This window comes from Crocodylus siamensis, chromosome 6 (assembly GCF_052110815.1).
Source record: "Crocodylus siamensis isolate JL-2025a chromosome 6, ASM5211081v1, whole genome shotgun sequence".
Taxonomy (NCBI): Eukaryota; Metazoa; Chordata; order Crocodylia; family Crocodylidae; genus Crocodylus; species Crocodylus siamensis.
The window spans coordinates 7,588,423-7,616,407 of record NC_143400.1 but is presented as its reverse complement, the minus strand read 5'-3'; the positions used below and the strand labels follow the sequence as shown (position 1 = coordinate 7,616,407).

General features: G+C 47.6%; 1 protein-coding gene and 1 long non-coding RNA gene across 13 annotated transcripts; one reads left to right on the top strand and one right to left on the bottom strand.

Annotated features, from left to right (window-relative positions):
- Positions 1-5,710: 5,710 nt before the first annotated feature.
- On the top strand, positions 5,711-27,855 carry HOXC12 (homeobox C12). Of its 11 annotated transcripts, none has more exons than XR_016442983.1 (6): positions 5,711-6,309; positions 7,156-7,785; positions 19,845-19,957; positions 20,599-20,684; positions 24,862-24,908; positions 26,061-27,855. XR_016442983.1 is itself a non-coding variant. In XM_090051885.1 (2 exons), exons 1-2 carry the CDS (start codon positions 5,745-5,747, stop codon positions 7,392-7,394), a joined length of 804 nt encoding a protein of 267 aa, XP_089908011.1. In that variant the 5' UTR covers positions 5,711-5,744; the 3' UTR covers positions 7,395-10,672. The 11 variants fall into 11 exon arrangements, 1 of the variants encoding a protein (XP_089908011.1); XR_016442982.1 differs by lacking the exon at positions 24,862-24,908 and adding an exon at positions 21,676-21,845 and having other exon boundaries at positions 26,061-27,854; XR_016442979.1 differs by having other exon boundaries at positions 21,676-24,908; positions 26,061-27,848.
- LOC149860843 (uncharacterized) lies at positions 14,266-19,850 on the bottom strand. 2 transcript variants are annotated; one of them, XR_016442988.1, is made up of 3 exons: positions 15,288-19,850; positions 14,618-14,754; positions 14,266-14,472 (listed from the first exon to the last, which is right to left on the bottom strand). It is a non-coding gene; the product is annotated as an uncharacterized LOC149860843 (long non-coding RNA). The 2 variants fall into 2 exon arrangements; XR_016442987.1 differs by having other exon boundaries at positions 14,622-14,754.
- Positions 27,856-27,985: the final 130 nt, after the last annotated feature.

The window sequence follows — 27,985 nt, the reverse complement described above, 5'->3', positions numbered from 1 at the left end:
GACATGGTCGAGGTGGCTTGCCCTTTTCTCCCTCTTTTCCCCTTTAAACGGGGGATATTAGGTCAGAGAGAGCCATGACGTCACTTCTGGGTTACCCTTGACCGTGACTAGGCGGTCTGTTTGACCTTGACATCATGAGCTTCGTGCATAATGAGCAAGGAGACCACAGCCTTGATCTTCTCCCAGCCACTCAGCAGCTAGATCTCCCGAAGTGCCCTCGGCTTCTGTTTACAGATAAACAAGGTGTCATTTGAAGTCTAGACAGGCGGGCTAATGACCAACAATAAAGGCATGAAAAGGAAGGTTCCCAACTTTTGCCTTTTCTTCCCTTTGAATCAAGGACTTTGAATAACTTCGTCACCACGGGCTTTGGCGTAAAATGGTGTTTCCCTTCTCCCTCCAGCCCTCCCTTCCTCCCCTCTTTTTTTTTTTTTTTCCCCCTCCGCCATTTTCACTTTTCATACTTCTGGCCTCACTCATACTTGAAGATAAAAAAAGAAAAACACAGCGCTGATCTGGAGGGAAAAGTTGGTTTCACACCATTGACTTGTGTGCTGAGGTATGCATAATTGTCAGTGGGTTTATGGCTGTGTTTATGTATATTTGAAACACGGAAAATCCCCAGCCTGCATTGATAGGCAAGGGGGAAAAATACATGGAAGGCATTCCCTCTGCTGCATTTATCAAATGATTATTTTTAAGGAGCAGGTATCCAACATAAAACGATTCCCCAGACTGGTAGGACACGGTTGTTTTCGGCAGCTTGTAAAATGGGAAAAGTCTTTTGTGCACAGGTCAGCCCCGATTCTGCGCTTTTGGGAAGCAGTCGCGTTTATTGGCAGCTCAGGAAAGCGCCTATCTCCCTTCGGCTGCACTTTGGTGGGAAGGTCCCGTCCTGGGGGCATCTCCAGCGCTTCGGGGGCTGAGACGCAGCTTCAATAAACTTGAGCTATCCTTGAAGGCTTTGCTTTCCCTGCACTTAAAAGAAGTGAGACCCACTCTCCAATGGAGCTGGTTCATAACTCAAGTGAATTCCAGCTCATTTAATTGGCATGGTGGTTAATGGTTGGGGGTGAGGGGTGGGGGCAGTTGTTTCTTCTCCAAAGGACTTACCGTTTGCAATGCCCTCGTGAATCCAGAGGCAAGCTGAATATTGTGGGCAGAACAAACTTTTTTTTTCTACACTTGAGGGTATATAGCTTTTGCCTCACAGGAGAGACAGGCATCAGTTTACATTAATCCAATAGGATGATGATATCCTCTGCTGGCAGTGTGGGGAAATATGTGATAGCACCGTGAGTATTTAACTGTTACGTGCACTGAGATTAATCTTCGTGGATTTCCCTTCCTCTTTGTGAGCCAAAGGATCTGCATATGAAATGAAATTAAGGGGCAGTTAAACTTGCACTATTTTCCTGCAGATACATTTACTATTCTTCGATTTTCCTAAGGGTTTTTTTTCCCCTTCCCCCAGACACTGTGTTTTCCATTTTACTACCCTCGCCTATAAGAAATATATACTTGTTCCACATCGGGAGAAGAAGCCAATTCGAGTCATTTAAATGATATACAGCTGACTTGCAGTAAGGAAAGACCTATGGGCTTACTAGCGCCTGTCCATATTTTTCCTCCCTCCTTTGCATTTATTTATTTATATTAGGCAAATCCTGCCTTTGGACCGTGTCGCCAACTTTTCTTTGCTTAAAGGCACTGGTTACGACTTCTTAAATATCCAGGGGATTTTACCAGCTATTGAGTGAGGAAAGAAAGCTGGGCTGGGGCGAAATCTGGGTTTCCAACAGACACAAGCACAAAAGCACATTTCGAAATGAATTCACCTTTCCTCACACATGAGAGGAACCCGCATCTGATTCCAATGTCTCCTAGGGTGATTTCTTTTATTTCTTTCCCTCCATCCCAGGGTGAAGTTAAATTACATTTTCTTGGAGCAAAGCGACGGGTCGCCCCTCTTAAGCCAATACTTAAATATTTCGAGGTGAATCCTGTGGCTTGGTGCGCTATTTAATTTCTACCAGACCCGAGCTTGGTCTGTTCCCCCGTGGCAGAGAAAAAGCGAGATCCTTGTGGATAATCGAGGTGGAAGGAAGAAGCCAAAGAGGGAAAGTTTCATTTCTTCAGGGCGATGCAACGCGGGGAAAGGCTGGTCAGCGGAGGGATGCTGGGGAGAAGGGCGTGGGGAGAAAGGGGCGGCTGGAGGGATGTGCACCCCCAAGTCCCGGGGCTTTTAATGCCCCTTTCTTTCACTTGCAGCCAGTGAATTCGAGACAGTCATTTGCATAAAATGTAGATCCTATTTACTACACTAGACAGTGACCTTGAACTGCCTGGTTGCAATCTTGCTGTGCATCGTCTCTCTCCCCCTCTCTCTTTCTTTCTTCCTCTCTTTCTTGCTTTCTTCCTTAGTAACTCATTTCCAGTTAGGTCGCCGCTGCTTTTAATATGCAAGAGAGCATTGTTTTCCCTCCCACCCCGCCTTCAGTCCAGCGTGGAAGATGGAGAGGAGGAAATGAAGACCTCGAGAAAATGATCAGATATTGGCGCGGGGGTCTCTACCTGCAGTGAGAGCCATTTGAGATAGCGAGGGCTTCGCGATTTCTTCCAGAGGGTAAAAATAACTTTGAGGAGCCCTTGATGATGATGAGTTTTTAATGATCGATTCCGATATTGCTGTTTCCTTAGGGAGCGTGGATTTTTTTTGTTTCAAATACTTACAGCAGTGATCTAGATTTCGGCGGAAACCTGCCCCTGCAGCCCCGAGACAAGCCGGGCTCTGTGACTTTCTTAAATCAGTAATATCAAATATTCATGAAGAAGTATCAGTCGAGCGTTTAGCCTGGTTTAGATTAAGCTCCAGTAATTACGGAGCGTCGCTACAGTCGTCGGGTGGGGTTTAAAAAAAAGGAGGGGGGTTATTAGATCTTAAGTGAGAAATGTATTTTTAATGGACAGATCCCTCGAAGAAATACGGAAGCCTTAATTATGAATTATCCGGAGGGGCGTGTGTGTGTGTGTATATCTCTCTCTCTCTCTCTCTATGTATGTATGTATGTATCTCTCTATCTTACACTAATAATACATTACACAGATCTGCTGCTCGATTCCTTGTGGTGATGGCAGCACTCGCTCTTGCAACAAAAATGACCAAGCTGAGACATCCATGGGTGCTGCAGATTGAGGCCAGTTGGGGAAGGTATTTAGGCTTCCGGCTATAGGTTTAGTTAACGTATTTCTTAATAGGGAAATGTCAGAGAGGATTGTAATGAATTGTCCTCCATGCACTGATCTGTCTGTGAGCAGGGTTTTGTTTTTTCCATGGGATTCTAGCCCGAGATTTTGGATTCGCTTGATCCGAGTCCCAGTCTTGGGGTTGGAAACGTTGCATTTGAGCTTGCTGTGGAATGTTTCTACCAGACACGCACACGCGCGCGCGCACACACACACACACACACACACACATATACACCCGCCCCCCCAGTCTGAAGATTTTCCTCTCCCTCGAAATGTTCTTTACTGGGATCAATATGAGAACAAAGCCCTTGATCCCGGCAGCCACCGTCTCATATAGCGACTGTCTCCGAGCCACACGAAGCCTCGAGAACGGGTTTTCTTTTAAAAAAAAAGAAAAGAAAAAAGAAGCAGCCAATTCGTAAGGCAACCTACACAGATCACGTGCTCTTTATTATATAAACTATACTCGTCCTCGGTGGCGAAGCATTGGAAATATACGTTCTCCAAGAGGACGATGCACTTGCAGATCTGACGAGCTGCTTCTCGGCTCTACCTGGGAAATCATTCCTGGAAAGGAAAGATGCAGTGGTTGAACCTGTGTATTTTGAATGCATTTATCTCCCTGGTAGGGGACTCGCGTTGGAGGCAGCTAAGGGCAGGAGCCGCGGTTCTTTCGGGGAGATGGGCGCGCACATCTGTCCAGTCCATGCACATATATGTAGCCAGACACTGAGATGTTGGCGTTGCACACTGAGGAGCTGTCCATGATAAAGAAGCGAATTAAACCGTTGATTAGCACGTGTTTTGTTTTTGGGGGGTTGTTTTTCCCCAACCGGCTGGACCGGTGGGGGTTAATGTGAAGCCTCAGCATTGAGAAGGAGGCGAGATCGGCTCGGGCGGAGATGGGGCTGCCTCCCCCGGTCTCCGCGGAATCTCAGGAATCCGGGACCCGCCAGGTCCAAGCCGCTTGGACTACAACCCCCCCCGCCCCCCCGCCTCCAGCTCCAGTTTATTAAAAGGGTTGGTTTGGGGTTTTTTTAAAATACCTATATAGGAATATTTACGGTAGTTTGCAGAGTCAACTTCCCGGCAGCGCGTTTGGAAGTTGCAAGCAGGGAAGATTCCCAAGACACTGAAAAATTCCTGAGCCCATATCTATCTATCTATCTATCTATCTATCTATCTATCTATCTATCTATCTGTCTGTCTGTCTATCTATCTATCTATCTGTCTATCTGTCTGTCTGTCTGTCTACAACAGTATGTATCTGGCAGCATATATGTGTGTGTGTGTGTGTATTTATGTGTGTGTGTATGTATATCCCATTGCTGATGTGTGTGTATACGCTATACACACACACACACACACACATATATATATATAAATAATATTTTCCTTTAAACACTGCCCCCAGCCCTGCACCCCTCGCCCTCATCCAAGGAGCCTCCGCGTCTCCAGTGCACTGGGGGTCCATTTCCCAACGCGGCCCTGGCTGCCCCGAGACCCCCCCCCCCACACGCACTCAAGCCCTCGGGCTCTCCCCCGCTCCTTGCAGCCGCTGCGCGTCTTTGCCGCGCTCCCCCGTGGAGACCCGTGCAGAGCGAGGCCGCTGAGCCGCGGGCTGACACGCGTGGCCGTGTCTGGAGGGGAAAGGAGTCCGGAGGGGTCGGGATAATCGCTGGCTGCCAGCAGCACCCCAGAAAGGAGAGCGGGCACAGAGCGACTTTTCTTCCCTCTCTCTCTCGCGCTTGGTTTATTCCGCACGGATCATTAATAAAACCCAGTCGAGGTGGAGAAAGGAGTCAGCTCGGCATTTCCTGAAGGGACGAGCCCGGGCGCGAGTGGGGCGCCCGCCGAAGGGGTCGGGAATCTCCCCCTCCCCTCCCCGCCCCCCACTCCAGCTCCAGCTTGGGGGGGAGACTTGCAGAAAAACCCTCCTCCAGCCCACGCAACTGTAAATACGAGCCTGTTGCGGCTACCACCATCCGTCTCCTTAAAGAGCCTGTAAACTTTATATGACACAATATCTAATAGTAATTTATTGGGAGATATTGTAAATTCCAACGGTTTTAGTTAATAAAGGAGCTAATTAATGAGAAACTGGCTTAATTTTGCCAGCTGTTGGAGAGCCCCAGCCTGCAGCTGGGGGCGGGAGGGGGGTCTAGGTGCCTTGCTACCGCCCCCCCCCACCCCGTGCTTTCTTCACTGGTCTGCGCCGCTCAGGTCGCTGCTTACGCCCCGTTGCTTTATTTTATCAAATGTTTTGTATGATTTATTTTTTATTTAAAAAAAAAAAAGCCCACGTAAAAAAAAAAAAAGCAGCAGAAACTTAATGTTTTGTTTTGTCTCGCGCTGCCAAGGGCTGGGTGGCACCTCCTCCAACGCAAGTTGGCGGCCACGTGACCCCCGCCGACCAATGGGGCGGACCTTTAGGTTTAACTATGTTTAATGTCAGATAGCAATAAACTAGAAGCTCTTGGTCAGGGCCCGCGGAAATGGGCGAGCATAATCTCCTTAATCCCGGGTTTGTGGGACCTTTGGTGAACATCCACACGGGCGACACCTTCTACTTCCCCAATTTCCGGGCTTCCGGAGGACAGCTGCCCGGCTTGCCGTCTCTTTCCTACCCAAGGAGGGACAATGTTTGCTCCTTGCCTTGGGCATCTTCTGAACCCTGCAACGGATACCCCCAGCCCTACCTTAGCAGCCCGGTGTCTATTAACCCTTCCTTCAGCAGAGCGTGCGACCTAGCCCGGGTGGAGGAGAGCAAGTGTTACTACAGGGAAGCGTGCTCCGAGACGTCCAGCCTCAAGAGGGAGGAGAGGGTCAGAGACAATACTTTGATGCCCCTCGAAGCGGGGCTTCCCAATGGGATGAGCGGCACTTTCAGCAAATATGACTATCCGGCCGCTGAGACGGTGCCCCACGACCCTCCTTCTTGTCAGTCCTTGGAGTCAGACTCCAGCTCGTCCTTACTCAATGAAGGGAATAAGGGGCCCGCCAGCGAAGCAGCGACCATGGTGTCCCCCATCACCCAAGGAAGCAGCCTCTCCACTGGTGGTAAGACCCACGGGGGTAGCGGCCTCTTAAACCTCCTTGCTAGCTCGTCGTGCCCAAGCTCGTCTGCCTCTTGTTGATCTAATTCTCAGGAAATTAGCCCGGGGACCCGGCTGCCTATGTGTGCGAAGACCGCTAGGGGTAGCACTCAAATGCCTAATGTTTTATTAGGTGGGGCTTCTTTTAAAAGAAAAGGCTATAAACATGTAAATATCCCATAAACCGAGATAGTGATTGCACCTCTCGGCTGGCGGGGAAAGGCGGGATCCCGGCGGTATAAAAAGGGGCTGTGGCCATTTCGCAGAGGGGTCCCTGCGTGGGAAATGGAGGGCAAGGGGCGTGGGGGGAAGAGACTCAGTGGCAAGGTGCTGCCTAAGGCAGAGCTGGTTGCCGTTAGGAGGGTCTCAGGTGAAGTGCTCCGGGCTAACGGGGGTCTCCCTCCTCCCCAGCGCCATCCCGGCGGTTTCCTCCCCGCCTTTCTTGAAATGCATTTTTTTTCCCTCCTCCAAACTGGGGAGGTGCCATCCAAATACCCTCCACCGCCACCCCAGCCAACATCGGGGCTCCATAAAAGCTGCTGTGGTGTGTACTTCCAGCTAAGGCGGGGGGGGGGGGTCCCCTATCTTGGGCCGGAGACCAAGAGCGAGGTCTGGTGCTCAGGTCCAAGGCGGCGATCGCTGCATCTAGGTGGCCGTTTCTGGTCTAAGCCCCCAGCCGAGCTATGGGATGAGACGCCGGAGCTGGTGCCCCTGGTGGGGTAGGGAGGCTGGGCACAGGGGAGCCGGGGCTTTGCAGCCCACTTTGTGTCTTCCAGTGCGTTCAATTCTCCTTTCAATCGCCCGCTCCTAGGTGCACCCTGGTACCCGATGCACACAAGGTCTCGGAAAAAGCGAAAACCCTATTCCAAGCTGCAACTCGCAGAGCTGGAAGGGGAGTTTATGGTCAACGAATTCATTACTCGCCAAAGAAGGAGGGAGCTCTCAGACCGATTAAACCTGAGTGACCAGCAGGTGAAGATCTGGTTTCAGAACCGACGCATGAAAAAGAAAAGACTCCTGCTAAGAGAGCAAGCTCTTTCTTTCTTTTAAAGTTCAAGCAGAGTCCGTGTTGGGCCACCACATTGACACTCCAGCGTCTACTCTGAGCTGATGGGCCCGGCACTTGACCTGCCCGCTCCTCATTTTCTTTTTTTCCTTTAAAAAAAAAATTAGAAAGAAAGAAAGAAAATTACTTTCCTTTGAGAGAAAAGATAAGAATTAAAAAAAAAAAAAAAAAAAAGCCCAACAGCGAGCAGAGAGAAGCTGAGAAAATGCATCTCCGACACTGGGACTGTTGGGAAAACAGCCAATGTGAATCCGCAAAGAAAAAGAAAAAGAAAAAGAAAAAAGAGGCAGCCTTTCCATCAACCACCTTGGGGTCCTATGGTTCAAAAGAGTCTCAGCAGCGCTGACTATAATCTGAGTGTGAGGTTGAGTCAAGGTATGAGATCTTTCCAAGCAATAGGGTCCGTTGGGTGGTGTGCTGTCTTCCCCCCTTTCTCCTATGGACTGCTTGGCTTTGTTGCTGGTGGGGTGACCCCAGACCGCAGCAAAGAGCAATCTCGAAATCAAGGTCCCCGTCCTGTCTTAGGACTGAGTTTTTTAGGGTCGGGCTTTCTTTCTCCGGGACCAAACTGAGTGGCTGTGGCGTTCATTTGAAATCAACCGTAGGACCGGTCTCCTGGAGAGCAGGGGCCGGCTCGGACACGCTCCCCGGGCTGGTGTGTCGGTGTAGAGGGAGCCAGGGGGCTGATTCAGCGAGGGAGGGAAAGGACCGACTACAGTGTCCGGATAGCAGCCTAGAGCTGGTTGTCCCCGGGCTAGGAAAAGAGCTGGGGTCCATGGTGCTTCTGGCTGGGTCTTTCCTCCAAGCGAGTGTGATGGTGCAAGAAAGATCACACGCATCCTCTTCCCCCGCTCGCACACGCACGCACACAGCCACGCCACGGAAAATCCTGCGAGGCAAAACGGAATGTACCTCCATTTGAAACTGAGCCTTTCAGAGGTCGCCTCTGAACAATTGTCACCCAGTGTGTTTTCTGCACTGTCCCAAATCGTCTTCTTCCTGTCTGCTAGCTAAAGCCAGGTCGGGTCCCCCCCCCTTCCCCTTTCCCTTTGCTTTTCTAACAACTCCGCTGCAGACGTATTTATGCTGTATTGATGTGCTCATTGATGACAAAATAGGGGGGGAAATCGCCCCTTTTGTCCCATTTGCTTGGTGGAGCCCCTTCAGCTACCGATCTCTGTTCTTCCTAGAGGTATCTCTAGACATTGGCTTCCCTGCTTGGTGGAGAAATGAAGGCACTGGTTTTGATTTTTTGGTTTGTTTTTTTTTAAAGAAATTATTCTTAGTCAATTAGACAGAAAAATCAATGGGTCGTCTTTATTTTTCCCCGCCTTGTCCTTGCCCAGGCACCGCAAGTCCAGAGTTTTGTGTTGGGTTTTTTCCCCTACCAGCCCCAGACTTTCCAAGGCGGCTTCTAGGAAGATGGATACGGTGGATTTTTTTTTCCCCCCAATTAAAACGTGGGGAGACATCATGACTTTCCCGGTACACACACACGCACCCATCCACACGCCAGTCACCCCTCTCTTGTCCTCCCCCCGGGTCTATTTGTACCGCTGCTCTTCCAGCAGCTTGGCAGGCCTTCGTCTCCCACGTTTCTTTGCTCCGTGTGCTATTTTCTGGAGGGCCCCCATCGGATGGGTTTCATTACAGCTTCCAGCTCTCAGCACCCATCTGTCCTCCCTCACTGCCCTCGCAGCAGCTGTAGCTGGTTTCTAGCTGCGGGGTGAAGGTGGTGGTGCTCGGGGGAAGGGTGGATCTACTTAGGGGTAGGATAAAAGGCGGAAGAGGGGCGGGGGGTGAACGGGAGCTTTGAGTTTTGCCACGACAAGCTTTGCTTCATTCGTTTTATATCAGAGGGATTAATTTTATGGCAAAGCAACGTTTTCTGGGCAGCCGGCATTACCCATCACGTGCTCCCCCTTCTCCGCGTTCATGGTCATGACCGAGCAGCGGTGGCAAAGAAGGGCCTTTATTTATGAGCTGCAAAGGCGGTAGTGGAGTCCTTAAAAATGCCTCCCTGGCTTGAAAGCTGCCTCCCCCCCCCCCCAGCCCCGCTTCCCGTGCCTGTGTCAAGAGCATCCAGGAGATCCGATAATCCCCCCCAGTTCCTCCAGCTTCCAGTTCCCTCCTCGGTTGTGTCTTCCCTCCCAGGAAAAACACCCCCCGCCCCATCCTCACCCCCTTTCCTCTTGCACACAAAAGAGCCCCCTTCTAGCCCCCACCCTTACCCACCCCGGCGGGGCTGCACTTCTTGCAATACTGTGCAATAAATACATGAAACGACGCGTGTATATTTTCCCCCTGAACTATGTGCAATGAAAAGAGGCAGGGATGGAGAGTTGTACCTTTTTTTTTCCTCCCCCGGCGAATAACGGGAGCCTCCCCCGCTTGCAAACCCTCATTGTCCAGGGTCCCTTCCTCCTTTCCCCCACTCCTGCCTCTCACAAAGACCCGCACCCCTGTAGCCGGTGTGGGCGGTTGCAGACAGGGGGTCTCTTGGTGCAAACAGGGGGAGGCTGAGTGAGCTTTGATCCGACTTGATCCTGGCCCTCTCCAAGACCCCCTTGGCAAAGCTGTGACCACGGGCTGGGAGAAGGGTGGCTTTTTGCCCCCGCCCCACCCTTTCTTTATTTTACTCTATTGGAGGGAAGGTGGAGGATGGCATGAAATAGCCTAACGCCGTGTTGGATTAAAATCCCGTTGATTTAGGAAAAGAAAGGTGCCCTTGTGTTGTTCTTGACCTTCCGAGAGAAATCTCCGTCTGGAGAAGACTGACTCTACCCCGAAAGGCATTGGATACCTACCCACCAGCAGCGAAGCAGGGAGAATTGCCAAGCCGGTTCTCCTGGCCCCCCAGTAATTAGTTGGGTTTGTTTGTCCCTTCTCCTTCCTTTTCAATCACGTGCTAATCAAGTCAACCCGAAAATATATGCAATATTCTCCCCCCGATTGCTTTAAGATATTAGTCCTTGAGACATCCGTTTGTCCTGTGTTAGTTCCCTGTGAATGTGGTACCGTTCCTTCGGCTTGTATCGCTAGTCTAGTTTATTGCAGTTGTTAAAATGCATCGTTTGCAATATAGTTCATATGTAATGTTTCTTACCTCAAGCTATTATATGTAGACCCGATGCAAATGTCTGTCATAGCACGTTCTGGCTTTATATAGTCATGTAAAAAGTGGCTTCACAATAATAATAATAATAATAAAAAAATTAATGTATTATTATGTGATTTCTGATAATAAATAAAATTGCCCAAACATCTAGTTGGTGATTTACTACTTACTGTTTAAAATTAGTATTAACCAGCCAGGTTAATAAAAGAGTAACAAAAAAATATATTGGGCAGCCATGCCTACTGCGGCTTGTAGATCATCTTTTCGTAAAAAATAATTAAATGAATGTATAAAATGCGCTGTAAAAAGCGGAGAAATATCGCCGGCTGAGGCGCTGGAAATATAATTAGAAAAATCCTGGGGAAATAAGAAGCATAAGTTAATCTCAGAATTATTGGTTTAACGAGAATATATTCGCGTGTATCGCATTAATTGAGAGAGAACTCAACGGAGATGCGTTAAAAAAATAGGAATTGTTTCCACATAGAGTAATTACGGTTCCTTTGTCTCTACCCAGAGGGGAGAAAGCTACCGCATATATATCTATGACAGCAACCCTTCAGGCATGGGTCTCTTGCTTACAGTAATACTGGTATTGCATGTGGAGGTGGAATACACACGTACACACACGTCTGTACATAGCTATATCGATCTATATCTGTAACTATATATCTATAGCTAGACGTATACATATATAAACACATATACATGTATACATATACAAACATACATACTTACACGTGTACTTATATACACATGCATATGCGTGTGTACGTGTGTACGTATATGTGTATAGTCACATACATACATATATTAATATTTATTATACGATATAGTAATCATTTACATCGATGTAGAGGTGTGTGTATATATGTGTGTATATATATAAATAGATGTGTGTATATATTTGAATATGTGTGTATCTACGTCTGTAGATACATATCTATAGATCTATCTGTAGAAGTCTGTCTATGTCTCTATGTAACTATATAGATCTATATAGCTCTATAGATATATAGACTATATCCATGTGTAAATAGTGTAATATATCAAATAGTGTAAGTAGGTTATACTATAGAAACAGGGAGAACTTCGGATATAATGGTCTATAACTTTACAGCTAAGCAAGAAGATTCTGCCGGTGGAGATATTTAGATCGAGTGTAGAGCCTGAATTATTATTATTATTATTACTATTACTATTACTATTACTATTACTATTATTGTTATTGCCTGGCGCCCAGATCCCGGCAAAACACATGAATGGGCGAATAAAATAAATAAACACACCAAAACGGATTCAATCCGGAACCCCCGTCAGGCCCATTGAAATAAATGAGATTACGATTGGGTGCATCTATCTCTCTCCAAACGCGGATTCAGATGCTGTGATGGATTTCTTTTCTTCCCAGCCATCGTAAAGTTCGGCCCTGGCAGGCGAGAAGCATTAAAAAAAAAGCCTTTTAAGAGATCGATGAGGGATTTTTATTTAAAAAGGAGGGGGATAAAAAAAAAGTGCCCGCAAGGGGAAGTCACCCCGGACACGGAGCGAGATGCCGCGTGCCCGCGCGGCCGCGTGTGGGTGCCCGGGACCGGCGTGGGGCAGCGGCACTACCAGCTGCCCTGGGACCGCCCCCTCCCCGGCTCGCCACGGGCGGGAAGGGAGGCCGGGGACAGCACCAGCGCGGCAGAGTTGCGAAGGGAGCGAGCCGGGACTGCCTTTGCTCTCTGGGGCCGCTCGGCTCCGGGGGAGAAACGAGAGCGGGGGTTATTTGATAAGGGACAAGCCGCTGCCCCCATCCGCCTTGTTTCCCAGCAAAAATTAAATCCCCCCCTTTGTTGTGTGGACCCCCAACTTCTGCAGCGAGGCATGGAGGCGCCACTGGTGGAGAATCGCGCTGACAAGGGTCCATTGCTCGGCTCTGTGGGGGGCGGGGGGGGGGGTCTGCGGGTGCATTGGCACGTGAGAGCACCTCGGCTCCCCTTGTTGCACGGCGAGTGTGTTTAGGGGAGGGGAGGCAGGTACAACCCCCCTCCCTGCTTAATCCCCCGGCTGCTTTCTCGGGGGGTCCTGGGGGGTCTTACACAAATACTTCAGGTATAACCTACTTGCTTGATGGTTTCTTCTGTGTGTGTGTGTGCGTGTGTGTGTGTGCATGTGTGTGAAAGGGAGAGCGCGCGAAAGAAAAACACTTTATACATAACCTGTTTTGACTTCTTTGGAAGTGTGTGTGTGTGAGTGTGTGTGTGCGCGCGCTCAAATACTTTATGCCTAACCTACTTTCCTTTCTTGTGTGTGTACATATACAAGCACTTTATACATAGTCTACTCGGTTGGTCAAGTATTTGGAAGAAAGTGTGTGTGTGTGTGTTTGTGTGTGTGCGCGCGCGCGCGTGCGTGAAAGAGGAAAAACACTTTTAGTCATACGTATGCGTGAAAGGAAAATGAAAGCGCTTGATATATAATCTACTCTTTGATAAAGTGTGTGTTTGTGCTTGGGTATGTGAAAGAGAAAAAAAAAAACACTGTATGCATACTCCACTATTTGATCATTCAAGTGTGCGTGTGAAAGAAAACAAGAAAACACTTTATACATAATCCACACTTCGATGAAGTGTGCCTTTGTTTGTGTTGATGTGTGCAAGCAAAAACCGTTTTTATATATTACACTATATGATAAAGTGTGTGTGAAAGGAAAAAAAACACTTTATACATAATTCACTCTGATAAAGGGTGTGTGGGTGTGTGTGAAAGAGAAAAAAACCCACTTCCTATATAACCTACTATTTTGATTTTTTTGGAAGTGCGTGTGTACACATACTTTATGAGTAATCCACTTTTCTGATACTGTCTTGTGTGTGCGCGTATGCAAGCACTTTATACACAGCCCTACACTTTTAATAATGTATTTGGAAGAAAGTGTGTGGGAGTGTGTGAAAGAGACAAAACCCCTTTATATTGTATCCACTATGTTGATCTTGTGTGTGTGAAAGAGCAAGAGAGAGAGAAAGAAGCCACTTCATACATAACCTTCTATTCTCTATTTTTGGAAGTGTATTTTGTTTGCCTAAAAATACTTTATGCCCAATCTACTTGCCTGGTAATTTCAAACACTTTATACATGACACAGGACATTTCTCACGTATTTAGAAGAAAGTGTGTGTGCGCGCAATAAAACTTTATGCACAACCTTCCCTGATTTGTTGTATGTGCGGGTGAATAATTCTTTTCCACGTTATAAATTAATTATTTTCATTTATTTGGAAGAAAGCATGTGTGTAGGTGTGTGTCTGTACACAAATACTTTATGCATATTCTGTTTCCTTGATAATGTCTTTGGATGTGTACGCTTGTGTGTGCGTGTGTGTACAAACACTTCATGCCTAATTTACCTTTGGGATAATTGGTGGAAGTGTATATGGGTGTGCGCGCGTGTGTGTACAAACACTTGATGCCTAATTTACCTTCCGGATAATTTTTAGAAGAGAGAGAGCGTGTGCATGTGTGCGTGTACAAGCACTTGATGCCTAATTTACCTTGTTGATAATTTTTGGAAGTGTGTTTACGTGCGTGTGCGCGCGCGCGTGTGTGCTCGCTCCACCAAAGAAAAGAACAAGGAAAGCGGATTCTAGCCTACAGGTCCGCGTTGTACACAGGGGTATAAATTGGGTAGGAAATGGTACGTGGCTTCACCTTGAAGAGGAATAGTTGGGTTTCAAAGACTTTCAGACATTCACTGAAATAGATAAAACTTATTTATTACCAGCGAGTGGGGAGGACAAATTGTTGCTTCGCTATAAAACCTGGATTATTTCTGGGCTTGCTTCTTTTATTCAGTCGCGTATTTCATAGCTAGAGCTTGGCAATGAATTCTCTGGGAGGTGTGTGTTGCGGAGGGGGGGTGGAGGGCAGGGGTGATCCACGTCTCTTTAATTGCAAGGAGCCTGCAATATAAAACAAGGATATTTTATTTCGGCAAAACTCCGGGAAATATTCATGTATGCAAACCGCCAATGGGATTTATTTACATTGGGGTATTTTTCAGCCTGGGCTGAAGGGGAGAGGGCAAATAAAAGGAGGGGGGCATACACACGAGAGTGAAAATAGGCGACGTCCGCGGATGCATCGCAGAAGTGATCCTCAGTTTTTCTCCCAGACTCCAGTGGTCCTCGGGAAACCCGCACACGGGCTCATCCCTGCGCGTCTCGAGAAGCAACTGGAGACCTCTAATTGCGAAATAAAATTAAAAACACATAGGACAAGTCCCCACCCCCATCATTGCCCCCCACCCCTCTACACTTCTCCCTCCCTCCACCCTTAAAGCAGGGGGTTGGGGGCCAAACTTCTTCTCTTCGCACCGTGCAGAGTTGGGCTAACTTTTCATTTTTCTTTTGTTGTGCTCGGGTCCCCGTCCCCCCCCCATCTCATTCCTGCTCCGAGACAAAAGATCCGGGCAGAGGACTGTTTCCGTCCCCAGTGGGGGTTGCAAAGGAGAGAGTCAACCGCGCAGGAGAAAATAAAACACGCGGGGCCAGGAGCAGACTTGCCGGGGAGACTCTCGGTCACTTCACCCTCCGCGCCCGCGCGGGACGGAGCAGATACATCGTCCCCCCACCCGCGCCCCTCTCCACTCCCTCCTCCTCGGAAAAATACACTGTCTGGTTTGCTTTTAAATAAATTCAGCGATGGGGCTTCCGGAGCCTTCATAATCGCTGCCACTTTGAAGTGGATAAGACAACTGAAATATTGTATCTCCTACTTCCCAGACGCGGGGATGTCTTCCCGGGTTGATAGATGGGCCGTCGCGCCGGGGTCAGGCAGCCTTGGTCTTGGACTTCAGGAAGGCATCGTGGCAGAGCTGTCTGCCTCCGGGCTCAACACGGCCTTCTTCCTGGCTAAGCCTTGCAGCCATGGGATTTCCCCCCACTCGTTGCCCGCACCCCCCTACATGTCTCCCACTCTCCACCCCCACCACAACCCTCTTGAGCCCTGGCTAGTAATCCAAAAGAAAGAAAGAAAAAAGGCAGCCTTGCTATTCAGCAATGCACTGGCTGGGGGCTCCGCTCCCCCGGGTGCTGAGCCCCCTGGCACCCCTCGGCGGCTTGCCTTGCAGAGCACCCGCAGGCCGAGGTGCGTGGGGAGGGAGGGATGGCTGGATGCCCGCCTGGCTCCATTTACAAGTCCACATTTCATGCAGGCGCGAGCATAAATAGATGTGAAGAGACAGCCAGGGCACAGAGCTGCCTGCAAATATATATATATAATAATAATAATAAAAAATAGGGGATTGGGCTTTCCTCCAACATTATCGAGATGCCTGTGTTCAGGCATGCAAATATTTGGATCCTTTCCCCCCTCTGCAACCGCCCCCCCCTTCCCCATCAGGTTGCTATTGTTAAGTCATTGCCAATAAAATAATGCATTTTGCAGCGGATGCACGATCATTAGCATTGCCAGGATTATGATTCTTCTTCCTGCAACCTCCCTCCTCCTCCGCCGAGTTGGTCCAGAGCCTTATTCCAGCTCGAGCCAAGATTGCTCCCGGGTGTCGATATTTTAAATATTTCCTTGATATATGAACTGTTTGCAAGGGCCCTTCCTCCTGTAATAGTGACCGTTTTAAGTAACACGCTCCCTTATCATTAATATGCCAATGCCTTCCTGCTAAAGTAGGCCTTTTGTTTGCAAGTGCGGGTTCATAAATATAAAATAAAGACAGAGTGGGAATAATTAACAGCATTTACCACCTCAGCCAGCCACCCCTGCTCTGAAACCTTCCACACCCTGGGAGAGCAAAATGAAGTGCATTGCAAGTAATTAGGTTTAAGCAAATCATTTCAAGTAGAAACTTATAGGTAAAGCCTAATGAAGTGCAGAAGGAGACGGGGGAGAGAGAGAAGGGGGGGAAAAAACCCTCCTCTTTTTTATTACTTGGTAGGTATCGAGTAGACACAGCAATATTTTACTGTTGAGAGAATAAATTAATTAATATATCTGTAGCTAGCGACTACAGTGGTTCCATGGATGACTGCATTTAAACGAGATATATGTATCCAGTCTCATTGGTGTTGTTAACAAGAGTGATAATAAAGATGAAAAGGATAAGAAAGATAAAAAGATCAGGAGGTTTTGTGCTCCTCGCAGGGGCTAAATTACACCGGTTTCCTAATGGATGCATCGTTGTGGCTCTCTGCGTCGTGCTTCCTGGAGCCTGATTTCATTACACTCCTTTATTTTTATTCAAAAAAGACCCGAGCAAAGAAATATGAACCCCAATAAATCTCTTTCTAACCATCACTCCCCTCCACGCGGGCATCAGAAAAAGCTATTTTCCACTTTCTTTTGATTCTCTGAGACCTTAAGCTGACTATTTTTGAAAAATATTTTTCTAATTTGGAATTTAGAGGCATCCCCCCGCCCCTTAAGATCTCCTATTTTATTATTCTAGGAAAGGGCAGAAATCTTGTTTCTCCCTCCGTCAAAATAAACCGCACCTGAAAGTTTATTTGTACAGTGGGGAACTAGTCCTGCATGCAATCCAAATGCATGGTAAGAAAATAACCCTATCTACTGTTTGAAAAGAGATTTGCTTCTTTTTGTTTCTGATCAAGGGGTTAGCAATGCAAACACAACAAACAGCAAGTCTGATCCGGATATTTAAAAAAAAATAACAATCGGGTTACTAAATATTCGCATTTTGTGCCTATTGGTCTCTTCACCTTCTCCAGTGATCATGCTCAGAGGAGATATGTTGATAATTACAGGGTGTGCGGAAATTCATTTTATTTTTATGATTCACTATTAAACTGTTATGAGGTGATAGGAGTCGCCTGAAAAGGAGAAATCATTGAAAAAACTGCGCATGGAAAAATCCTGTTGGAAACCAAAGGTAACAATTGGACCGCAGGTCCAATAAAAATAATATCACAGATGGGCATTCTTCCCACCAGAACATTTTCTAGGCGAGACGGCGGAGAAATAGTCATTCCCCGATATAACTTTGGCTCGTGGTAAGAATTTGGAGCCTAGTTTTGGAATAGAAAATACAATAAAGTCTCGTGTGCCTTCGTATATATTTATACACACGTACATGTGTCAACATGCGGTATAGCTACACGCATGCATATGAATGTTGACATGCATGCATATACGTCCAGGCACACAGAGATATATAGAATATATACCAGTGATATACACCCCTCTGCATATCAATAGATCAGCTTCTATCTCAGCCTATATAGTTACATACATATCAGTGTGTGTATGTGTGTGTGTGTGTGTGTATACACACATACATAAATATGCATACATACATATATACACACATCTATACATACACACTGGTATATAAACTTAATATATATACACTTAATATATATATAAAATATATGCACATATATATTGTGTACATACACACGCATACATATACCCATATATAGATATAAGTATATCTGGGTGCATATATATATATATATATATAGAGAGAGAGAGAGAGAGAGATACACATACATATATAGGTATATATGCGTCCATATACATATATATGCATACATATGTGTATACACACACATATATATGTACACGTGGATATATATATTCACACACTTACAGATAGATACGCGTGTGTGTAAACATACGGATGTATATATGTGACTGTATGTATACATAAATGTGGGCGAATATTTCAAGGATTTATATTCTGTATCTATTGACAGTTGTCCCCAAGCCACATGTGTTTAGAGATGTAAAGCCCGTGTACCCCACCCTGCACACATGTAGGCACATTTCTTTTCACGCTCGTCCCCATTACATCTACGCACGTTATCCGTACAAGGATGCAAGACGTGTGTGCACCTATAAGCCGTGTGTGTGCAAATGGAAACCTATGCGTTGCACGTGGGCTTTCAAGCTTTCCCCACGGAGGGCGAGCTCAGCCTTGGAACCGGGATCCAGAGCTCCCGAGAACAAGCCCGGGAGTCCGGGGGCACTCAGCCCCTTTGCAAATCGGGGCTTTCCGAAGCCCCTTGAGAGATCTTGGCCCCCAAACTTGGAGCCGTGCACCCGCGGCTCCGGAGTGAGTCCTCCAGGCGCATCCGTTTGTTATTTCCCGTCCCTCCCCGCTGGAGCACAAACGCTGATTTTATAGGTGTTTATAACGGTAATATGCGTCTATAATTGCAGCCGAATAGAATTTACTACACAGCCGAAGAAGTAGATATATAATTATCTCTTTATAGAGACAAAGTGAATGAGATGAAACAGGAATCGCGCCCCCCCCTTTACACATGCACACACATACACAAAGGCGGTCCCATATACACACATCTGCAAACACACTTGATTTCTCTGGAAGCCTCCAAAGGTGGTTTCCTTCAATTAAAGGGGGTGGGGAGTGTGTTCTTGATGGAGATAAAGCCCCACTCCTCCCCATGCGAAGCGGAGCGGATCTTCCCTAGCCGGGTGCATCCTCCGCATCTACCGCTGGCTCCAGGCATTTGCAAAATAAAATCAAGCTATAATCCCAAATCCACCCGGGACGGTTTGGGAAGACTTGCTTTAATTTTTCACTCAACCCCCTCCCAAGCATAGTAATAATCCCGAGCGCTTGAAAGCACTGCGAATACATAAAGGGAAGCTGGAAAGGAGGTTTCACTTGAGCTAAAAAAAAAAAAAAGGAGAAAACACGCGAGTGTCTCAGGCCACGGTGGTCGCTAAAGCCCCTTCTCTCTTTTGCACACACCCGGGAAAGGCCCCAGGACACCCCCTCCCGCCCCAGGCCACACGCGGAGGTCCGAGGCGCGGACTGGAGCACCCCCCTTGGCTGCGGGCTCAGCCTCAGCCCAGCCCCAGCCCCAGCCACCCCGGGCTCCCCGCGCCGCTCCCGGGCTAATCCCCTTGCCGGATGACTTCTGTTTACAGCTGTCTGTCTGGGTGGGCGGGGGGCGCCATTACAAAGTGAAGGTCAAGTTAGCATCCTACCGTATATGGCATTCCGCGCTCCTCCATTTTCAGGGCTTTGTAGCAAAACGCCTAAATGCCAATGGCTTTTCTTATGCTAGTAAACACAGTGCTGCTTCTTGAAGAAGCCTCCTTAATTCTGGGGGGAGGTCAAGCAAGAAGCGGGGGGGTGGCTGTGTGAGGGCAACGAGGAGGATGAAGATAGAAGGATCAAGGCTGTGACCAGACTTCTTCATTGCCGATCCCTGTGTTGGAAAGTTTCTTTTTTTTTCCCACCCCCCCACCCCTTCCTCCCCCCCTTCTTGGATTGCAGACTTCAAACAAGCTTCTTCTTCTTCTTCTTCTTTTTTTTTTCCAGCAAGATGCAAACACGTCTGCCATGGAGGAAATTAAACGTCATAAAGAAAAGCCCAATTAGGGTTTAATGTCCGAACATTACCATTTCCTCCAGAAAACAATGAAGTTCACTCGGTAAGGAGAGAGACAGAGAAGCAGGAAGGGAGGGGGGTGGGGGTTGGAGGTTAGGGTTTTTGGCCTCAAATATGTAAGTATTAAATAAAAGGAGAGGGGAGGTGGGGATAACCCAACTCGAGACCCTATTTTTTTTAGACTCCAAACAAAACCCCGGGCGTAGGAGCCAGGGCTTATTTGCAAATCTTTCCCGGAGCTAGTTTGCAGGGAGTATTTAGGACCAGGGGGACTGTGCCTTCAGGTCTGTGGCTTGTGATACTTGAGGGGCCTGGTGGGGTGGCAAGACACCCCCAACTTGAGAGAGAAGGATTGGCGGGGGGGGTGAAGGATATAGCCATGGGTAAATAGAAACCCATAAGAGCTTCCCAGCTCTCCAAACCCTCTGTCCCACCGCCCGCACCCCTTCCCCTCCCCATCCGGAGTGATTTCTGTGTATACATTTCCTCTCCAAAAACCAGAGCGTGAGCTCAGGCTCTGGGTCTTAGGGCGGATGGCAGATCCCAGAAACAAGAGTTGTGCCCCCTCGAGAAAGCCCGTCTCACACAGCCCCTGGGAGCCCACAGCCCCCAAACTTTTCTTTTTCTTTCCTTATTTTTTTTCCCTCCCCCTTTCCTCCTCCTCTTTTTTTCTTTTTTTTTTAGCTGACTTGGCTTGGAGTTCAGGCCACGACTCGCTCGGAAGAGGAGATGGACCTTTCCCAGCCAGTCGGGTAGACGCCTCCGAAAATGTGTGTATTTTGCTTTTCTAGAGGTCTTTGTTGGGGGGTGAGGGGGGGTCACACACACGCACGCACACACACACAAAGCTCGCTGCCTCTGGTCCATTAGATAAATGAATAGATCTTGCAATGACAGTTTCAAAAGCCACTTAATCCATGCAATGTGTGCCTCCGTTCCCAGCCCCAAGCCACATGTGCCGGCTCGTGCAGAGCTCGCCGGGATCTCGGGCTTGCTTGGGGCTTCCCTGCCCGGGCGGGGAGCTCGGAGGGGAGGGGGTCGCCTCTGGTTTTCTGCTGGTTCGGGGGGGGAGGGGAAATAGAGGTACAACCCCCCCCCAACAAGCTGAAAGAAATCTTGACACATTTAACGTTCAGCCCTGGTGATTGTTGCATGAACTAGCGAGGATCTTTCATTCCTGGCCTTCTCCCGTCTTCGTTTCTCAAGTAATAACACGACCTAGCTCTTCACACTGAGCATTTCCAGACCAGACACTCATCTCATCAGCACTGGTCTAGGCACAAATTTATTTTTATAGCCGTATGAAGGAATGAGAGCCGGGGGGGAAACTGTACATGGCTATTTTCCTATAAAAAGCATAACTCGAGAGATATTGGTCTAAATATGTGTGCCCACGTAATGAATAGATACCTCTACAGAGTTAGTGTGGGATATTTATATGTCGGGAGCTAAGTGCATGACACACACACGTTTATATATGAAGACTCTCTCTATATCTGCTGGATGGAGAGAGAGAAAGCAAGCAAGAAAGCAAAAAAGCAAGCAAGCAAGACGAAGTTCACACACTTAAGGGGGGAGGATACATCAGTTTCGAATCCATAATTCTCAAGTTTTACACGAAGTTTGGGAAGGACACATGGCAGATCAACCGGATGAGATACATGTATATTCTTCGTAAACGGAGGTGTCCTTTGCCTTCCTCAAGCCCTCCAGGCTGGCCCCACATAGAAGGAAAGGACTCGAATAGCATCTCTCTTGCAGAAGATGAACTCCTCAAACTCTGGCGAGGCGAGATAGCGAGAGAAGAAGGAACTTTTTGCAAAGAGCGCAGAAGAGTTGGACTTGCATTGGCGTGCCTATGGCTTCCTCCTCTGGGCTGGCAAGTCTTGTCGTCTGAATTTTCCAAGCGTGTATTTTTCTAGGCACATATGGTATGTCTAAAGGGAGATGTGAGTGGATATTTGTAATGACATAGATAGATAGATGGATAGATAGATAGATGGATAGATAGAGCCCACGCCACCATAAAAAGCACTTCGAGCAACAGTCATCCTTTAAACCTGAACTGTGTGTTTGCAAAATGTCACCCCTGACTATCTCAAAGCTTTTGTTTCATTTTATTCTGACGAATGTGGGGCTGGGGAGCGAGCTTCCAGGACCGGCTCTCACGTAAATCGAGCACTATTGAAGTTTATCCCGTGAAAGGTTGAGATCCTACTTTGATCAATGGGAGCCGGAGAGAAATACTTCACCCGCTGCCGGCTGGAGGGAGAGAGATACAAGAGCCGGCAGATCACAGTGGAGCACTTTGAAATGATTTCCTGGAAACCTATCGATTAAATGCCACGCGTGCTAACGCGCCTGCATGTTTAATAAGCCTCCCGACTGTCCACTCGGCTTAATTCGGATTTTCCCACCTGGGCTCAGAAACGGGGCTCCCCAGCGGGAAGTGGATTTCCTGCCACCCCGTATCCGACTTTGGAGGCAGCTTTTTTTGACCTTCCAGCCCCACTGCCCATGTTAACCCCCAAGGAGTCTCTGAAACAAATCCACCCTGTTCTTACTACGGGGGTAGGTGTCTGCTACACAGTGATTTTTCTATTATTTAGGCGGGGGGAAGTGCAGTTTTGTAGGGATTTTATTGGGAAGGGGTGCAGTAGAAACCTTAACCCTGGGCGGCTTCATTTCTCCAAGGGGGCTGCAGGAGAGGCGAAGTTTCACTTCCCTACTTGTAAGCAGAGGGTGTCCAGAGTCTTTTTTTTTTCCCCCCCCCCCTCCCGAAATGTTGTTTCGGGTTGGGTTTTTTTTTTAGGGCAGGGAAGAATATCTTCCAAATAATTGTGTTGAGCGCCCGCAGACTGGATGGGGAGCCCCAGCCGTTGCCAACGTGAGACGGGGCTGGAGAGTTCAGGGCTGGGGAATAAACAGCGCCGAGCCTCGCTCCTGTCGCCTGATTATTGGTTTCAGAAGCAGCATCCCCGAGTGTCTGCGGGGTAATTTGTATCAGGATCCGACCCCCTCCTGGCCCGGCAATCTCTGCTTTGCGTGTGGTTGGGAAGCATAGTTGATCTCCTTTTATCTTTATTGAGTCCACATGATTTTGAACTTGCAGCTCAGGTCTAAGGAAGATCTAAGAGCCTTTTCCCTTTGAATTGTTCACAGCTTATATAGTTTTCTTTAGTAGGCTGGCTTATATCCAATTAAATTTATCTTTGTCATTTGGGGATAATAATCTTTCCTTTTTTTTCTCTCCAAGAGCTTTCCACTTGTAGCTATTGTCTCCCCTCTCTAGATTTCCTGTGTACAGATGCGGTCTCTAGTAAGCTGTTTACTGGCGTGGTTTTCCACACATTTTTTTGAAGTTCATCTGACTCTTGTTGTTAGAAAATCATTATCCTACTGTAGTGGCGAGGGGGAAGGGGATGGGGGGATCCAGCTTCCCAACAGCTGACAGGCCGAAGTCATTAGGCACCAGAAGTTTGAGCTGATTACAGTTAGCAAAGAGAAGTGCCAGAGCGCGTCTAGCTCAGCTCCTAGAGAGGACTTCCTTCCCGAAATGATGTCGGTGCCTTTGCAGCTACGAGAAAGGACGGGGTAGGCACGACTACAGCCCCTTTGCAATAGCAAATGCCCCCTTTTCCAACCCCGGGAGCCCAAGCAGACTCTGGTCAAGTCTCTGAAATTAAGTAAAGATACAATCTATACATAAAGCACCCGGTATCTCAAGAACACAGCTCCTTTTAAAACGCATGGGAGGAGGCAGTAAGTGGCTCTGGTAAGTCAGATTGGGATCAATGATATTTTATTTTTATTTTTCCTTGCCCCAGCCCTGGGCTCCATACTGTAACGGGCCGATCTGCAACAAAGAGCCCTTTATGAGAGGAGCTGCAGGGGGAGGAAAGTTTTTGAACCAGTCCGGACTGGGAACGTGGCTACGAATTGACATGGGATGAAAATGACCGTGATTTTTTTTTCGGAAGGGGTGGGATATATATATATATATATATATATACACACACACACACATACACACACACACACACACACACACACATATATATAAAATAGATCTCCTCCTCCCATTGGAGGGAAAAAATAATCGGGGTGATTTATGAAAAAAAAGTAGTTCAAGTGCAAGATGGACCTAAATCAAAATAGAACCGACCGTATTTATCTCCGCGAGCTCCCGCCAGTTTTCACACCCAAAAGTTAGGATTTGGCTAAAATTGCAGTATGAGTTTGGCGAGACTTGTCCGAAGCACAGCCTCGGAGTTCATGTTTGCAAGCATTTTCATTTCTGGCGTGGCTCGCTGCCTATTCGCCTGCTGAAAACGCTCTGAAATGTGTTAAGTGTTTTCAGGTCATCAAGCGGGGGGCGGGGGGGGGGAGAAAATGCTTTTGGTTCTGTTTTGAAGATTTACCCCTAGGTTATGTCAGCCCCAAGGATTTTGAAATGCTTGCAAAAAAGCGAGGGGCCGGCTAGATTGCTATTCAGGGGTATCACTGCAAATGAAACGCTGGGAGGTGCCTTCTGGGCAGTGTCGGCTCTGTTTTCGTTTGCTCTGCTGCTGTCCGCGGGCAGAGCGGGACCCCCCAAATACCCCCCACTAGTAATTCAAGTATTTAGGGAAAAATAATCTAGAAAACATCCAATTTCTAAGGGGGGGGAAAAAGAACAGACCCCCCCCCACACACACACTTCCAGTTTCCCTGTGTGCTTTATGGACCAAGCAGACCTTCTTTTTTTTTTTTAACAACAACAAATTCATTTTATTTTCCAGTGTGCATTTGCATCCCGCATAGACATACATTTCTAGATCTATAGTTTTGCATTCCCGGCTGTGAAATGAACTGGGCTGAAATCCTGGCTGTCTCCGGCGGGTTGGCTTTTAAAACTCATTTGCCTTTTTCTTTTCTTTCTTTTCTTTCTTTTTTTTTTTTTTTAAGGGAACCAAAAGGAATGCGAGACTGCAGCCCTCATCCTGGTTTTTATGGTAGTCGCTTTGGTGGTCAAATTCAAGTGCTATGACTCCACAGCTGTCTCCTGCTCGCAGGAAGTCAGCAAATCCTATACTTTAAACTGGGTTTAAAAAACAAAACGACGCCAGGGCTTGGTGCGGGGATATTTACCTACTCGGAGCAATAAATTCTTCATGCACCTACAAGACACATCTCCTGGAGCTGCTCCCCGCATCTTTTGAGCCACTGAGCTAACTTCTTTCCCACTTCTGCTATTCGGTTTGCCCTTAGGAACAGCACAACCCCCCCGGACCTTTCTTGGGAAATGTGCATTAATTCATTTTCTTTTATTTTGCTGGTACCAGCCCATTGCTCGTCCCCACCCGAGTTCGTTTCTCTTCCATGCAGGTTGCAAAGAGAAGGGAACTGGGGGTGGTGGTGGTAGGGGGGAATAATTATGCTCATAAACAATAGCTTAACGTTATTAGTTTGTAGTTAGTATTAATATTGGTCCATAAAAAGCCAAGTTAAAAGATTGCTGACGCTTTAATTAAAAGTTTCGCCCCAAACGACGTCAAAGCCATAAAATGGAGCAGATTACCCAACTAAGGGACCCTCTCTCCATAGCCAGCGCGCTTTTCGCGATATTTAGCAGCCGGCCGGGCGTTTGGGAGGCAGCCCCAAGCTCAGGTTGCCTTTCAGACCCATTTCTATACACCCCGGTCCCTTATTAAAAAGGAACACGAAGAAGGGTTCATGAGGAGGGCCCGCGCCTTTTCGACAGACACGTACCCAGCGAGAGCAAATTCCGGGCGGGCAAAAAATAAAATAAAAAAATAAAAAAACAATGAAATAAATCAAATCAAATCAAAGGCACTGTTGCATGAAGGTGGGCAGCGGCTCGGAGCCCAGAAAGAGTGCCCTCTCTAGCAGGGGCAGCCGCCATATTCGCCCCCAGACCCCGCATTAAATAAACTGAATTTCAGGCATATGCAATGCAGACACCCTGGGTTTGACGGCTCGGCTGCAGCGGCCGGCGGATTTCTCCTCCGAGCTTAGCTCTGCTGAAAGATCCTGACTTGTCTGGGGGGGGGGATCTCTCAAGATAAGCAACTTTTTCCAAGCCCTTATTCATTGCATGAGCTTTATTATTATGACTACTCTCATCACTCTTATTATTTCTCCAGCTGCAGCCATCCTCCCTTCTTCCCTGAAGCGTGTGCAGGAAGGATTTCCCCCCTCCATTTCTATGAATATTGCCTAGAAATGAAGCTGCCTGGCGACTAAAATGGGGGAGACAAATATATATATATATACATAGAGAGAGAGAGAGACCGGCGAAAATGAAAATGAACCGTTTCTAGGTTGAATGAGCAGATTTTGTGAGCTGGACAGTTTGCATCTGACGTCTCCCTCGCGCTTAACTGCTACTTCGAGGAGTTGTCTGTTGTTGCCCAGTCCCCAAAATACAAATAAAATGAATACAAGACTAACAAGGTCCCCAATATCAGGGGCTTCTGAGCCCCTTCGCAATATTGTTCCTGCTTTATGGAGTGCCTTGCTTTTTTTGATTTTTTCCCCTTCTCTCTCTCGTCTTTCTGATTTCTCTGGAACAGACACACTCAATAAAGGCGTTTTGACTCCACGGCGGCGTGTGAGTTTTGGTGGAGGTGCCTAACCTGTCTTCCGTTGGATGGAGTTGAGGATCGGTGTATAAACAATGGGAATTGCACTTATTTTCCTTATAACAGAACAATGGGGGGGGGGAAGGGGGAGGGAGGTATCCAGAAAAATTAACCAGCTGGTGTCCTGGAAGGAAAAGAAAAAATAGAGCTAGTTACACGACCGTAGATGGCATGATGATGATGAGTGTGTGCAAAACACAGGCAGCGCAGCTGGAGCCAGAGAAGCCACCTCTATTCTTCCTCCTCCCAGTGTCAGCCCAGGTGCAAATCCGAGCAGACTACAAGGTAGCGGCCACGGGGCAATTGGTGGCTCGGAGAGTTTTGAGCATTGACATTAGCCCAACAGACTTCTTGGAAATGGAGTCACGGCAGGGCGAGGGGATTGTCTTTATCTGTCCTCCAGGTACACCTTTCGCCTGGCGCTGGGAAGCAGGGTTGAGCTTGGCAGCTGGCTGCAAACCTCGCCGAGCCTCTGCTAGCACTTCTAGCATGTGCTCCGCCAGGAAACCTGGCAAAATCCAGGGAAGTCTTAGGCTCTCGGGGCGGAAAATACAAGACGAATGACTTTAATAAGGACCGCTGCTATTCCCCCCCGCGCTTTTTTTTTTAATTCGGCTGGAAGAATAAAGGCTGCTAGTAATCTCGGACGGGCAGTCATTGATTGACAATAAACAGTTGCATTAAATATTCACTATGCCACTCTTACGTAATAAATATTTAACCAAACATTAAAGGAGGTTTTTGCGAATATTTATTAGGCATTGACTTCGCTCATTTGCTCTGTGCCCTGATATATGGCTACTTTGATATCAAACGTCATTAAGCCCAGGCCCGAAAGGGTCCGGGGGAACTTGAAAGTTTGAAACTTTACGCAGGGTAGGTCCCCCCTAAAAGCCCGGCCACCTTGTTTTATGCGTAGTTAATATGCACCGCGTAATTAGCCGAGGTTAGAAGCCTGCTAATTAGCCGCCTCCCCTCCCCACTTCCCTTACAGCGGTCTAGATATATCGAGATATATATTCACTGCGACTTGCACAGCCCCGTGGTCCAGACAGAGGCGAACTCAGCCCTGCAGCAGGATGTTGAGAAATGGTGGAAAACTTACTTAGGCATCTCCAGGCATTTTTTTTAAAAATTTTTTTTAAGTGACAGAGCTATGCATTAACACGCCCACAAGCTGCCTAGCAGGGAAACAGCAAACCATTTAAAAAAAAAAAAAAAAAAAAGGAAAACAATAATCAGAATTAAAAAGCAGGATGGCAAATACAATCCAAATCGCTTTAAGACCCTCCCTCCCTTCCCCACGCACCCCCCCCACCTCTCCAAAGAGCCCCCCAGCCCAGCCCCGAACCATGGGAAAAATAGAAAGCAAAATCCAAATTGGGGAAGGGAAGGAAGGAAGAAGCAAAAAAAAAAAAAAAAAAAAA